Source organism: Centroberyx gerrardi, chromosome 8 (assembly GCF_048128805.1).
Source record: "Centroberyx gerrardi isolate f3 chromosome 8, fCenGer3.hap1.cur.20231027, whole genome shotgun sequence".
NCBI lineage: Eukaryota > Metazoa > Chordata > Actinopteri > Beryciformes > Berycidae > Centroberyx > Centroberyx gerrardi.
In genome coordinates, this window is record NC_136004.1 from 31136863 (window position 1) to 31151862 (window position 15000).

A 15000-nucleotide genomic window follows, 5' to 3' on the forward strand; every position below is an offset into this window, starting at 1 on the left:
TGTTAAAGCGCCACTTCACCAGCGCGGCGACACCGGCGGACTCTCCGAACCCCCCGGCCAAGAAAAGCCTTGTTCCTCTCGAGGAGGTGCGGCGTCCAAAATGGCTGCCAAAGGTCCGGCTCTGTAGCGAGAGAGGCCGCCCGACGGGAGGCGAACAAGACAGCGATTGTGCTTCAGTGAGAGGGAGCCAGGGAGGGGGCGTGGCTTCAGAGCCCAGTCTCACACCAGATCCAACACACACTGATGCAAATCTGATGTGAATGAGTGAGTTAATCACCTCAGATGTCTTTTTTTTTTTATTTAGCTATAATAGAGCTATTGTCTTTTCACTTCTCTGTCTCTCTGCCTCTGGCATTTCCTCATTTTCTGCCTTACACTTACACCCAAAATGTGGCTGCAGTATACGGATTTGATCCTATTTGGGGGTTTTATTGTCTCAAATAAAGAGTTTAATGGTTCAAAATGGGGAAGTAGACCATTATTCACTGCTGTGCTGCAATCTTAGAGGGAATCAATCTACTCTATCAGCCGCTTTTGCAGGTAACAAAGCATCATTTCCGAGGTCTAATTTCTTCCAAAATCCTAACTGGCTGGTAAAATAGTGAAAGTGGCCAGTGAATTTGGGATTTACCAGCCTGTGTGGCCTGTGAACAACAACGTTAGCTTCCTGCCGGATTATAAAGTATATGCAATGCCTTTAAAATGATCCTTGGGCCAAGAGCGGTCTGTCCAACACATTTCAGTTTCAGTTTGTAACTTTTTGACAGACAGAAAGTTCACCGGCGGAGGTAATAACCTGAAGATAAGTGATAAAAAACTGGCTTCAGGTCGCACTTTTGGATCGACTGAAAGAGGCTGCATCGACTTCTATACGTATTAGTGTTTAATAAGAGGGAGATGAGAGGGGAGGAGGGGAGAGAGGAAGGATGGAGGGAGGAGGGAAGGAGGATGGAGGGAGGAGAAGAGTCTTTTCGCCCCCTTTTTCTGTCGCTTCACTTACTCCATAAATGACTCCTTCATGCTGGCAGGAGTCCTGGGAGGGGGAGACGCACTCCGGACAGCACTTGTTGGCAGGGATCCTCAGACGCTCGCCCTGTCACACACACACACACACACACACACACACAGAACAAAAAAGTGTACATGCATAAATAAAACCACACACACAGAAAGAGAGAGAGAGAGGGAGAGAAAGCAGAGTGAATCTCTTTGTGCAGCATGAATACAAAAACCCGTCAATTACCGCCCGTCCATTTCCATGGAAATTAACCGGATGGTTGCGGGCGTGCAACGCGAATAACGGCACCGAGCCGACAATAAGGAATATATGAAGACTCTATCAGGCGCTCAGTGTGCAGAATGCAGAGCGAGCGCATCGGAGGTGTTACAATACATATTACAATACCGTCTCTCCGCCGATTCACCACACACTCCTTCTGCCTACACGCCCTAATTGAGGCCGAACGCACGGCAGGACCGGAATGGAAAGCAGGGGAAAGCCAGATGGAGACGAGGTGAATAGTTTAGGTGCAGTTTGGTTTGCAAATACATAAAATGATAAAAAAAAAAGAAAAAAAAAAGTGGAAAAAGAAGGAGAGGAGGAATACAATTTGTGTAGGTGAGACGGAGCCACCTGAAAACATCTTGAGTCCGCTGAAAAGGAGAGAAGACGGCGAGAAGAGACGCACCGATTTGGCAGCAGGAGACAAATTACATGTAAATTTAACACGGAGAAGAATGCATAAACAACTAGAAGCATAAATAACAAGTATGGGAAGTAAAATAGAGAGAGAGAGAGAGAAGAGAGAGAGGTAGACGGTGTGTGTTGTGTGGCTGGTAGTAGTTCAGCAGGAATAAATGGATGCAGACTGGAGGTTTATGCTACTCTCAGCCCACAGTTGTCGTTAATCTTGCAGCACGCCTCTATATCATAAACAGGCTGGGAAATTAACACCGACCGCCAGACAAATGTTGGTGAGTTTTGACAGCGGCTGGAAATTTCATCTCCTCCAGCAGCCAGTTTCTGCAAACAAACTACACAGAAATAAACGAAACCTAAACTTCTGTCCTTATAACTCTCTTTCTCTTTCCTGAGCTGTGTGACTCTGCTTTTTGTCTCTCTGTCTCTCCGGCATTTCCTCGTCTGCTACCTTACACTTACACTCAATATGTGGCTGCAGTATATGGATTTGATCCTATTTGGGGGTTTTATTGTCTCAAATAAAGAATCTAATGGTTCAAAATCCGGAACCGTTATTTACTGGTGTGCTGCCATCTTCAGCCGCTTTTGCAGGTAACAAAGCATCATTTAGGAAGTCCAGTTTTCTTCCAAAATTTCTGGTAAAATAGCAAAAGTGGCCAGTGAATTTGGGATTTACCAGCCTCTGTGGCCTGTAAACAACATTGTTAGCTTCCTGCCTGATCATAAATTATATTCAAAACCAAACCAAGGAATGTAGTGGCAGGTAAAGCCACCCAAACTCAGTTTACCTTCATTTTTATTTGTGGAGTTTACCAACCTTTATAGGTTGACATAAATCTTTGTGACATAAATGTATGGTATAGTAAATAGTATTAAACTGATGTAAGTCATATGAAGATAGGGTCTTTCAAGGGATAAAAGCCTAAATTAATATTTTTTCTGAAAATATAATAGATTTTTGTTAATATCAGTGGTTGTTTGCCTTGTGATGATCACCGTCTGAGTTTAACCACCTTTTTATCCCCAAATTTCCCCATGGAGACAATAAAGTTTCTGTTCTATTCTATTCTATTCTATCACTGACCAAACCATACACCCTTAAAAATAAAGGTTCAAATTAGTACCAAAAGTGGTTCTTTGCAGTAATGCAATAGGAGAACCTTTTTAAGTTCTACAGGGATCCTTTTACCTGTTGGTATTACGGATGAGTCATTTTGCATGTTGACTCTGAGCGAATACACATTTGTGTTATTTTTCAACACAACATGTTTTAATAGCGTCCTGAGCTGTGTCAGTATGTGCTGCTGAATGTGTTGAATGCATCCTGAGTGCAGGACCTTACAGGAATATTAAGATACTCCTGCAAGATTCAGAGTTGGATAGAAAAAGAAATTAGATAAGAGAAGAAAGGAAAAAGTGATTTTCATGAAACTGAAGCTTGTAGATAATGACCGTCTATTTCCAACGACAGTCCAATAATCAGAAACGGGCGGATGATAGAAATCTTAATACTTTTCCATTACAGTGCAGGTGAGAGGGAGTCCCATTTTTAAAGGAAGGAGCGCACGGCTTGGTGAGCATGATGACTAATTTTTAATTAGCATTGGATTGCTAGCCAGCGGAGTGGAATTCATTAGACATTGATTGTTGCCTTAGCTCCGAGTTGGGATTGGATTGGATGTCGTCACCGCAGGCCTGCCCTGATGTCTAAATCCCATTTAAGAAGCGAGGGGAGGGACTGCCAGATAGCAGGAGTGAAAAAGAGGTTTGAAAACGGTTCCCAGTGAATTCAAATGAGCGGAAAGTTAGCTGGAACTAACAACCTCCTAACAGTTATCATTGTAGCAAATTAAATGGTGCAATCAGCAGGTTTCATTGCACAATGGTCTGTCAGGCCATTGATTCTTGTTGAAAGGAAGTAAGGGCAAGTCACAAAGACCAGATTAAACGGCTCTTTAAAACACGATCTGCACATCGAGGTGAAACGGAGAAAGAGTTTTTAAATTAAAATAACATGAAACCACTCTGTTTCCAGACCTTAACTCTTTGACTGTTACTGAAAGATTGTGGCTGCTGTCCAATATGCATGTTGGTAATAAATGCAAAATGTGACCGTCACTTATAGGCTGTATCATTCTGTAGCTGGAAAATATTCTGCTCAACATCTAAATACAAAATGACAGAGGGTCTGCAACTCCATGAAATATGTAGTCATAAGTATATCTGCACTTAGAAACATTTTTCCATTAAGTAATGTTAGATTGAAGCTCAGTGGAAAAAGACAAGAGGTAAGAGAGGAGGAAGCTAATATTATGAAGCCTAGCGCTCTGCTGCTAACTGAAAAATACAATCTATCATACTAAGTTATCTAGGTTAGCTAGTTAGCTAGCTGACCTTCAAGTTCAAACTAGCCATACTAGCCTATAGCTATCTAGGTAAGCTAGTTAGCTAGCTGCTGACCTTCAACATCATGAATGTCATGGTCATGACTGAAGGGAAATAATAGTCATAATTGTATTGATATTTTGACCAGAGTTCCTTATTTGCCATTCAAGTGTGCCAGTTAGCTAACTAGCGCTCTGAAAAAGTATGGTTCTTTGGCTCCGCCCACTGAGGTTTAACTCAACCAATCGGATTATCTCTGCCTCTAGAGCAGCTCTGCCTCCAAGAACATTTTTGTAGAACTAAAACTCCAATCTGCAATCTTTCCAATGCATTGAAATGACCAGATTAATTTCCCATAAATTGCCAGACCTGCAGAGGAACCCTGATGAATCTTTTTTTTTAAACTCGGATCTGAATCCATTAGTTCTCTATCCCAAAACACGCACACATATTCTTCTTCTAAAATGAAACGTCTTACCCTCTTGAAGTCACACAGCGGGTTGGGGCAGACGGCGGGCCGGCAGATGGCTGTGTCGCTGTAGCAGGAACACTCCTGACACGCCTGCGGTCTCCACGACGTGTTGTTCTGCCGACACAAGGACAAACACACATGAAATATCACTGGAGGCAGACTTGATTCATCACCGCAGAAAAGAAGAAAAAAAAATCACCCACCTCGTCTTACGTTACATTATCATATCCTAATGCAGCCACATCTCATCTTTATTTTGACAGCTGATGATTGAGGCAAATAAACACAAGCCTCTTCCTGCATATTAATTTGGCTGAAAAAAAGAGGAGCGCTATTTACTGCATGCAGGCTGAAAGACTACGGCATTTTTTACTGTTTCCCTAAGAGGAACTGTTTGGAAAAGACAAGTTTTGCTGTCTTTTCACTCAAAGTTTGGTCTGGTAAGTAGTTCAGCATTTTGCTTCTGCTGTAACATTCAAGAATGACTGTCTCCAGCAGCGATGCAAGATAGATGCAGGATATAAGCATGAAGCAGGACTTCTACAATGGCTACCACTGTACAGTATAGAGTACTAATGCATTATAGATGCAGGATAAATGCATGAAAGGACTCACACACAAGACATAAGAAGCAAATGGTATTTTAAAGTGTTATATGAGTTAGGGTTAATATCATATTCAGGAGAATAAGAACTGTATTCACTCATTTTGTATTTCATTTTCCATGAGGTTAGAGAAAGGTGAGTTAGGTTTTACTGATCTAGATAATAAATATGTAGGGGGAGGACAGTGAAACACACGGACGTTCCGGGCGACGCCGTCCTCCGCGTGTGTCGAAACGAAACGTCCGTGTGTTTCAGTGGACTGTTGCTTCAGGAATAATAATAAAAATGTAAGAAGAGAAGTGAGAGTGCTCGTCCTACACCTTTACTGTCTGATAGTATCTTATTCGTGGCTTAAAGACTTGAAGAGATCTAAGCCAGTGAGTAGAGCAAGTTCTCTCTCTTTACTGATCTAGATGTTTTTTCCAAAATGTCTCCAGCACCATATGAAGCGTTTCACTCTTTGAACTCATATCAGCCACAACACCTGAGGCTGTAAAACACTGAAGTGATTTCTACTGCAGGTAGAGTAAGACTCCTTCAGAGTTGATTAAAAGTCTTGAGTGCCATGGCCAACGGAAAAGGCAGAAAGGACAGAGATAAAAGAAATACTGCTGTCAATCGGCGATACCCTATAGCGTCCTACCTGCTATCTGTCAATAGCTCATAACACCGAGCTGACAAAGTCTTATGGCTAGCTTAAAGCCAAAGCTAAATCAATATTCCAGCGCCCGTCTGCTCAGATATATCATCTTACGGTCCATAAATCGGATTTAGCCGGATGATTAATCACCCTCTCATGACGGGGATATCCACAGGCAGCTGTGCTTATGGAGTGGCCATTTTGTGGCGGGCGGTGACAGTCGCATGTGGCGGCTTTGCACCATCTGAGACGGAGACCAACACAGACGTCTTAATGGACGGGAAACTTCAGCCTCAGGTCCCAGGCCGCTTCATTCTATGTTGTCGCTTTAATGTTAAAAAATAGAAAGGATATACAGTAGTAGGCATTACAGAAGCCTCCTTTTACAGTAATGCACTTATCTTGCATCTAGTGTGCATTAGAGCTGAATAAATTATCCATTGTAGACGTCCTCCTTCATGCATTTATCTTGCATCTAATCTCTCAACCAGCTAGCTACCAGACCATTCCTTGTAACTTCTGTGGAAAAAAGTGAACCAAACATGATTTTTCCAAACAATTCCTCTTGGGAACGGAGGAGAAGTGCAGCACGAGTTCAGCAAGCATGCAGTAAAACGTGGCAGTAGCCCTGGGTCACGTTGAAAGACAGACAGACAGAGGGAGGACACCGCAGAATGAAAATTTAATTAGGGAAGTCAGCCAACTGAGAGGAAATGCTCTTGGAGAGCATGTGTGTTGGCATGTTCCTTAAGTGTGGTTTTGGCTATTTGTGTGTATGTGTACGTGTGTTTAACTGTGTGATTATGTATGCGCATCTCTGTGCATCTGTGTCCAGATGTATAATGAGTTTTATATAAGGCAAACGTGTTACGGGCAATGACTGCACACTGCATTAGTGCTCCAGCTTAGGGAGCAGGAGAGGAAGAGAGACCTTGAGAGCTAACGAGAAAGTAGAGTCCCAACTAGGCTTTCCTAGAAACTCTTAGCAACACACACACACACACACACACACACACACACACACACACACACACACACAGGCTACTAGACAAGGTGCACAAAAAACACAAGTTGGGATTGAATATAAAGATTCAGAGTAAATCTACAGAACAAAACAGAACTAGATGAAGCACAACTACAAAATGCAGAAGATGCAAAAACCCAGTCAATCCTAAACATAGTAAGTAAAAAGCACTGATAAGTTCAAAAGCCTTGAAGAGCCTTTAGGGGTTCTTCTGATTGCAATCATGGGGAAACCCAAGTAGGTTCCTTGAGGAACTACTTACTTAAAGGATTCATGAACCCTGACAGTACATCCACGAACATCTAAAACACATGGAGGTTCTTCAAGGCACCCTTAAGGGAAGTTTTCTCTCATGTGGAGCCCTAAGGTGCTTATTGGTTCCTTTTGGATGTTGGAAGAACCCTTACATTTTAACTCTGTCCAAACAGAGCACTGCAGAACAAAGCAACATAAGGCAGATAGATAGATAGAAAGACAGATAGACAGACAGATAGATAGATAGATAGATAGATAGATAGATAGATAGATAGATAGATAGACAGACAGACAGACAGATAGATAGATAGATAGATAGATAGAGTGTCTGTGTGTGGCACTTCATGTGTGTGTGTGGGGAAAGGGAGGGGCATGTTGGATGGGTATTAGTAATCTGTATGTGTGTGTATGTGTGTGTGTGTGTGTGTGTGTGTGTTGCATGTAAAACAAACACTCCCCACCCACACTGTGTCAAAGGTTTGGATCTCTTGACTTAAACTGTGTAGGGAGGTCACTGGGGTTATAAGTCCATGTGTGTGTGTGTGTGTGTTTGTGTGTGTGTGTGTGTGTGTGTGTGTGTGTGTGCGAGCACAAGTGCATAAAGGGAAAGCTCAGAAATAAGTTTCCCCTCGTGGCGCCGTGGCTGTGATTCAGCGATGTCAGTAACGCTTTCTTAATACAGCCGTGTAAAATTAGCGAGGCAGCCTATAGGTGACTCCGGCTCGAACCGGATCGCACGGCGCGGCTCAGAGGGCAAGTCCATTTCAGCCCGGGTCTCCGGGGGATCGAGGGGGTCGCACTCAATTCCAAATCCTCGTCCTGAACGGGCCGTGAGCGGAATGGAATTGACCCCCGAGTCCGCTGTAAACACGGACCTCTTAAAGTGGCCGGGGCGCGGGAGCAAAGACTTCCCATGAAACTCGGGACTCGCTATTACTTAGCCTCCCCTCCCGTCCTGACAAGCCCGAGCCGAGGGAGCTATATAGCAGACAACAGAGTGAGTGGTAGTGGCAATTTCTCCCATCCGCCCGGTGAGAACATCCCCTACAGGGACCCATACCTGGGCTTCGTTGATTAAACGTCGAAGGAGTTGAGGGCTTATTTCATTCCCCTCTGGAGAAAGATATCTGCCTCGGTTGTGATTTAGAACCGGAGCAGCTCAGGCAACGAGGCTGCCTGTCTCCAATTTCATAAAGAAAGAAAAAATAGATCTATTACATTCACAGAGAGCAGACTTTTGTAGAGGCTGTTATAGAAGGGCAGTGATTGGCTAGAGGTTAGTGAAGCGGGCTTGTGACCGGAAGGTTGTCGGTTTGAACCCCGGACAGAGTGGGTAAATGTGGGAGGGGAAAGTGAATGAGGAACGCTCTCCTCTTCCTCAGCAACTACCACAGAGGTACCACCAAACACTTTAGCATACACTGACAGTGACAGTAGACTCCATGCTAACACTTTAGCATACACTATGTTGAGTGAAAGTAGGCACTACCATTATCTCAAAAGTGAGAAAGTGAGAACTAGCAGCTTTAAAGCTAGTAGTCTTAAATAAAATGCAGCTACGTCTGGCAGTTTTGTGTAAGAGATTGGTAAAAAAAAAAAACTACACAAAATATGATAAAATAATAAAATTGAACCAACAGGGACTATTTTCCATTTCACAAACTACAGGCAATAATAAAAACCACTAACAACTCTGTATTACTAAAAGGTCTTCTTCTTTGTCCTCTTTTTTCTTTGATAATGCTAGTAGCCTACTATCAAGCTAACTAGTGTTAGCATGGAGCACCGGGGACACAGGGATGATTTTGGTGTCTGTGTTCTCACCACTTAACAGGGAAGTTAAGTGATGAGAAAACTTGGTGAGTTGCTTTAACCCCCAGTTGCTCCACTTGAGTTGCTCAGCAGCCAGCAGCAGCAGACTGGTTGTACTGGGGAATGTGTTTCCTTGGATGAATGTCAAGCAGGGCGAAGCTGAAAAACAGCCTGCATGCTCAAGTCAATTTCCCCTGGATAAATAAAGGGGGTAAAAACTTGGTTGCCCTCACACTAATCTAAGCAGCAGATTAAATTAAAATCCAATTCAGAACAAAAGGCAGGTCAAACATGAACAGGCCTCCATTTTGGGGAGGGAAACACACCAAGCTGTCAGTTACACTTGTTGGACTCGGCGCTCTCCATTCAAGACGGGGAGGCTGTGAAGGAGGGCAGCCTGCCAAGCTAGCAAAACCTAATTGGGCTAAAATTGGGCCGGCCTCATTCGGGGCTGTTGAGGAGCAGATAGAAACTAAAGCTATTACTGAGGCAAATTCAATCTGGGGCCGTGATAGCTTCCAGCGGCCGGGCGTCTCGGTGACAGACGGGACGCTCAGGACCGCAGCAGGAACACTTCAGCTGCTCCTCGGGGAGGCTCGGCTCCGTCAGCACCGCTTTGTGTTTACAGCTGATCAGCTTGCTCAAACTGAATCCCTGCACAAGACTCACTTTCAACACATCTGCGTGTCTAGTTTGGGACAACATACAATCATGTTACTTCTCAACACAATATGTTAATAGCAACGAGTAAATCTGTGTTGCTCTTAAAGGAAAAATCCTCCCTAAACCCTTTTAGCATTGTTATGAAACAGCTACTGGTGATGTACCCTGTATTTCTGGGTCCATTTTGTTGTTGGAGTTTGATATGAGAAAATGTTTCAGGATGTAAAACATCAGCAGGTTTTGGTGTCAGCCCCTCAGAATCAAAGAGTGAGGGCTTCTTTCTAGAGCCGCCATTTTGCACCGAGAGACGTTCAACAATCATACAGGGAGAAATCCATCGTAGAAGAGGAGAGAGACCAATTTCTCCACCCACAGGAGCAGGAGAGAGACCAGAATGCAATGCAGCCACAAGATGTGTTGGGTTTTGGGTACGGGACACACGCAAGTCTCGCTTTTTCTCGACTGGAAAACTTGCTCTCTTGCTCTTACTATGCTATCGATATCGTTCGCTCCACCTTAGCGCACTCAATGCAACAAGTTCACGCCCGTTCTCTGGGGGTTGTTGAAAGGAATTCTGGGAAAAGCAGGAAATCATTAACTGAGGTAGAAGTAGACGAGGCAGGTTGAGGGAAAGCGGGTTCACCAAAAAACTTCAAAATCATCACAACATCACAGACTGATGCGATCTAACAGTGTGAGAGTCTGAGGTGGATTTCTCCTTTAACATGCTGTTGTGATTAAAAGTGGCACAAACGTGTGTTGTCCCAAACTGAGACACACAGATAGTTGTGAGATCAATTGATATTGCCATCTCAGATGAAATCCAACCGGGTCTGATGTTGATTTGAAGCTGCTGGAGTTGGTTTAGGCAAAAAAAAAAAGTTTTCTGCTTATGTTCTAAAAACGTAAAATATGTTGCTAAACATGAAAAAAGTTGTCAGGACGATCAGTTCAAAGGAACCTTGTGGAAAATAAGCTGTTTGATGTTTTCTCGATAATGAAAAATGGACTTGAGCAGCTTTACTCATCTGAGCAGCATGCAGAAAAAAATGCAGCTCAGCTCTCTCTCTTTTATTTTTTTTGTTTGGTATCTTAAAATACGGAGCGGCTGACAGGACCTGCAACACGGCACCAACCTGACAAAGTACTTACAAGATGTAACTTCAAATAGCCGGTCCACTGTCTCTCATTATCGCTGCCTGCTCTCAGGCCGTCTCCTCATCAGACTGTAACCTCGCTACAAGCGAATGGAGTGTTAACATTTCCCTGAGCACGCTGTGAGTGTTTTCAGAGGGCAACAGCTGTGTCGCTGCTGTTTTGCCGAATAAATCCCGGCCTAAATGCATTCAAATGTATTCACTTGCTGCCATTTAATTGCTTTCCCCGACAACTTCCTTCGATGCCGCCCGAGTGATTATATGCTAATTTCTTGCAAGGCAAGCTGTGAAAACAGGCAAAGTTATAGAGGTGCCCAGCTGAAGGACACCTAAAACTGTCGCTGCCTGCGCCAAACAGTCTGATTTAATTAAAGCTTTGGCGAACATTCAAACCATTCAGGGGAAAAAAAGGAGATGACTTTGGCTCGTCGGTGGTCTCATCACCGGTTTCAATGGCCGTCCGGAGCTATCCATCATCTCTGCTCAGGAGATCTATAGCATGCAGAGCAGGGACTGTGTGCTCTGCCACAGAGTTAGCATTGTTATGCTAATAGCCGCACATATTCTGAAGGAATGAAGTTAAAGTTGTGACTTTGGTTATTGATTCCACTTTCCCCATGCCTCCAGTCCAATTAGAGAGCTTGGTGGTAAGAGATGACAAATGACTGGCTGGACACTGGACTCCCTGTGCCCATAAATCCCTCTGCTAACCCCCCCACCTCCCCCCACCCCCACTCCCAGCCTTAGCCGCCATCGCTCCCGCAGCTAAATATCAGCGGCGGCATGTAATGGGTTCTGGATCATCAAACAGATGGCCGAAGAATCAGATCCACCACTAAGATGGATTATTGCTAAAGCCATGAGGTCGTGAGAGGGAAAGGAAAAGCTTGTTTTGGATTTTATTTTTTCAAGGATGATTGGTACAATAGGATTTTATTTTTTTGGGGGGGGGGGGGTGCAATAGTCCTGGACCGGATTCGAACCCAGAACGTTGCGGTCACATGGCGCCCCAGCCCATGAAAAGCTTTCATCAACTGGTTATAGGTTGGTTTTGTGTAGTCGACAATGGAGAAAACTGACATTTATTTATTCGAAAATGTTGCATTTTGCTATTTTAAAGTACTAAATTCTGATGTCTTTCAACTCACTAGTTACCAGACCGGTCCATGTAACTTCTGTCAGGTTGAAACAAGAATTTCAGTTATCTGGCTAATAGTCAACTCTTACATTTGAGGCACGTCAAGCCATCGTATTTAACCCTGCGAAGAAATGTGCGCGGTGTTCTGCTTGGATTATTATAGACTCTCCGTTTCTGCCTCTGACCCGTTTAGGAAGGTCAAGAATAGAAAGCAAAACGCACACTCACAGCTCGCGATTTAATATATCTGACCTTTCGGGACACCGAGCAGCGAAAACAAAAATGTAAAGCAACCGACCTTGCAGGGACGCGAGTGACAGTAAACGCATCAATTATTCCAGAGAGACGGAGAGAGACGGAGAGCGAGGGAGACGGCTGACATCAGTGGGTTTATGACAAGGACAAGTGCGGTGTAAAAGCACACCGTTTCCCCATGCGGGCCGCGCGAACTGGAGCATTTCCCTCAATAATTCACCTCTGTCTCACCGCTCATTAGTTCTAATGAAAAATCCATGGGAAAAGTCCAGTCTGGGCTCTTATATAATATATGAGAGAGGCTGGACAGGACATTCGAGTTCAGGGTTTTACAGTAGAGGGCCAAAGTCGCCAGTGTCAGTCTATTTTAACGAAAAGTAAGATTTCAATTTACTCATTTGAATTTCTCATTAGAAACAGTTTTGATATTGTCTAATTTCTGTTAATTCCAAATGTGTTTCCTCTGTTTTTATTTCTAGCTCAAACCATACTCATTTCACATTACTCCTCCTATTGTTCATCTCTTTTTATTGAATAAATATGAGCGAAAAGCTTCATCCACTCTCCGGTGTTTTACAGTAATCGGCTCTCCCACCAGGAGAGCAGGATCCATACAATCCACATCCACCAAAGTTGCCAATGTTTTAATAGGTTTAGTTTATTTGCAAGATAAGAAAGATACAAAAATCTAATCTGTGTGGGTGAGACAGAGAAACCCTGCAGGGCTTCTAAAAATGTCTCAGCCCAAAAGAAAGAGAAACCAATCAGCTGCAGGTGAGCTGGGCAGCAGAGAGGCAGAGCTGTAACTCATCTCCCGGCCTGCAGGGATACAGAAAGCATCCCGCAGCATCCAGGCTGAGAGCCGTCTGCAGACTCATCCATTATCTAGTTTACAGGCTCCTCACATCTGACGAAACTCATTTGCATTCATTCATAAAGATTTTACATTAAAGCCACGATGCATAATTCAAAATCCGTTTGACGAATCTATTTTATTTGCCGCTATTTTGACCGAAAACCCTCGGCGCTCGGCTCGTCGCTGTCCGCCCGCTTCAGATTCCTGCCGATCCATTTGGCGTGGAGGTGAAACAACAGCGGATAGCACAAAGCTGAAAAACAACAGCTTTTAGGCTAACAAAACAAAGGGTAAATAATTCATGTATGTAGATAGCTTTGTGAGCAAGCCTTTGAAGTCACTCTTTTATTGTTTTATCCGCTGAATATTCCCGAACACGAGGAAGGTGCATTAAAGCGAGCTTCCTCGGCAGCCCGGGGATCCTCCCGCCGGTCCGCCACGGCCCGACATCCGTGTGGACACGAGCGGTCGTCAATAATGCAGCGGCGCTCCGCTCAGGCATGTGAGGTGAGGGAGATATCGGCCCTCCGTCTCCCAGCTACACTGTAACCGGGGATCTGAAGCAGAGCGAGCTTCCAAATCACTGTTTTCCAGCTCGGAGGAATGTAAAAAATGCAACTTTAGTTAAAAATTAACGGCGAGTGATTTCTGACCCATTTTAACGTGTCTGATTTCTGTGGGAGCTTGTGAATCTGTTACCAAACTGTAATTTGGGGCAGCTGAGCGACGCCGGAGCCCCAAACTGCAACTCAAGCTGCAATCCTGCTTTGAGAAAGAAATACTGTCAGTATAATCTTCCATGCGGCTCCACTTGTCACTCCAGCCTCAGACAGGTCAGACAGGGGAAAAAGGGCAAAGGTCACAGGATGTCCTGTTGGCAGGATCGCTCGCTGTCACTCAAACTAACATGCATGCTAACCGCTAAGCAGCATCATGTTGCACATTCCCAGGCGGTTATCTTTATCCTCCTGCTGCCTGAAGCTAATTTAGCTGCTTTTCACACTGTTACCAGATAACCCAGTTAACCCAGTACTGATACCAGTTCGATCTGATACTGTATGTGCCATTGTCTAGTCTAGTCTAGTCTAGTCTAGTCTAGTCTAGTCTTGTTTATTTATATAGTCCATTATCACAGTCAAATCTCAAAGGGCTTTACATACCATCATACATACATGTCATATACCATACTACATAATTCATATACATAATTCATATACATACTACATTGTCTCTTTCTCTTTGTATGGGAGAGAACATCACATATAACCTTGTGTTAGTCTGTGAGTCCACTACTCACTTTGTCCCACATTTAATCCACCAAGCAGCACTTAATTTGATGAAATTTCAACTTTTGAAACCGGTTCACCAGTTATTCCTTCATCATCTTCCACCAAAACACCATGGGAGGCGGTAATGGCCAGTGGAAACCAAAACATATCATGTAAAACACACGTGTTATCAGGTTAAATCAAGCAAGGCTGCAACAGAGAAGAGCGTCCCGTGCCCCACAAACTGAGACGCTGTAGATTTAGATCTTAGACCTTCACATAGATCTGTTTGCCCAAATTAATTTCAGTGGGGTGTGGTCACTCTGCGCACAAGAAGTGATGAATCGAAACTTGAGAGCAAAATTAAACATTTTCTCCGTACGCTCTATCCAGAGAAAGCTGGACTCACTGTAGGTGGCGCTCTTTTCTATCGCTGCTCATGCTAACTACCCAGTTCTTCTTCTTCTGCTGTTTATTCCAAACAAACCAGAAACATAAAACGTATCACTGGATATTTCCCAGGAAAGAGCTACCAGACAATGGAAAAGATTTATGAACTGGAGATAGGCTGAGTCACAGTTTTATAGCGATCAGTGATAAAGAGTAAAACTGACATTTATTTATATGGAGATATAAATTCTTAAATTCTGATGTCTCTGAACTAGTTACCAGACCGTTCCTTCTAACTTCTGGAAAGCTGAAACAAGAGAAAAACTTTATTCTCTCCACGCCATAAAAGTGCAGCAGTGGTTGAGAAAGTGTCCTGCA

At 43.8% G+C, this 15000-nt stretch overlaps 1 protein-coding gene across 1 annotated transcript in view; it reads right to left on the reverse strand.

The window, feature by feature from the left end:
* Nucleotides 1–15000, reverse strand: part of fras1 (Fraser extracellular matrix complex subunit 1) — a 265678-nt gene that overhangs the window by 196428 nt on the left and 54250 nt on the right. Inside the window, exons 3-4 of the mRNA XM_071923837.2 lie at nucleotides 4566–4673; nucleotides 1001–1093 (exon numbers count right to left, since the gene is read on the reverse strand). Coding sequence (XP_071779938.2) covers nucleotides 1001–1093; nucleotides 4566–4673 — 201 coding nt within the window. The remainder of the gene's footprint in view (nucleotides 1–1000; nucleotides 1094–4565; nucleotides 4674–15000) is intronic.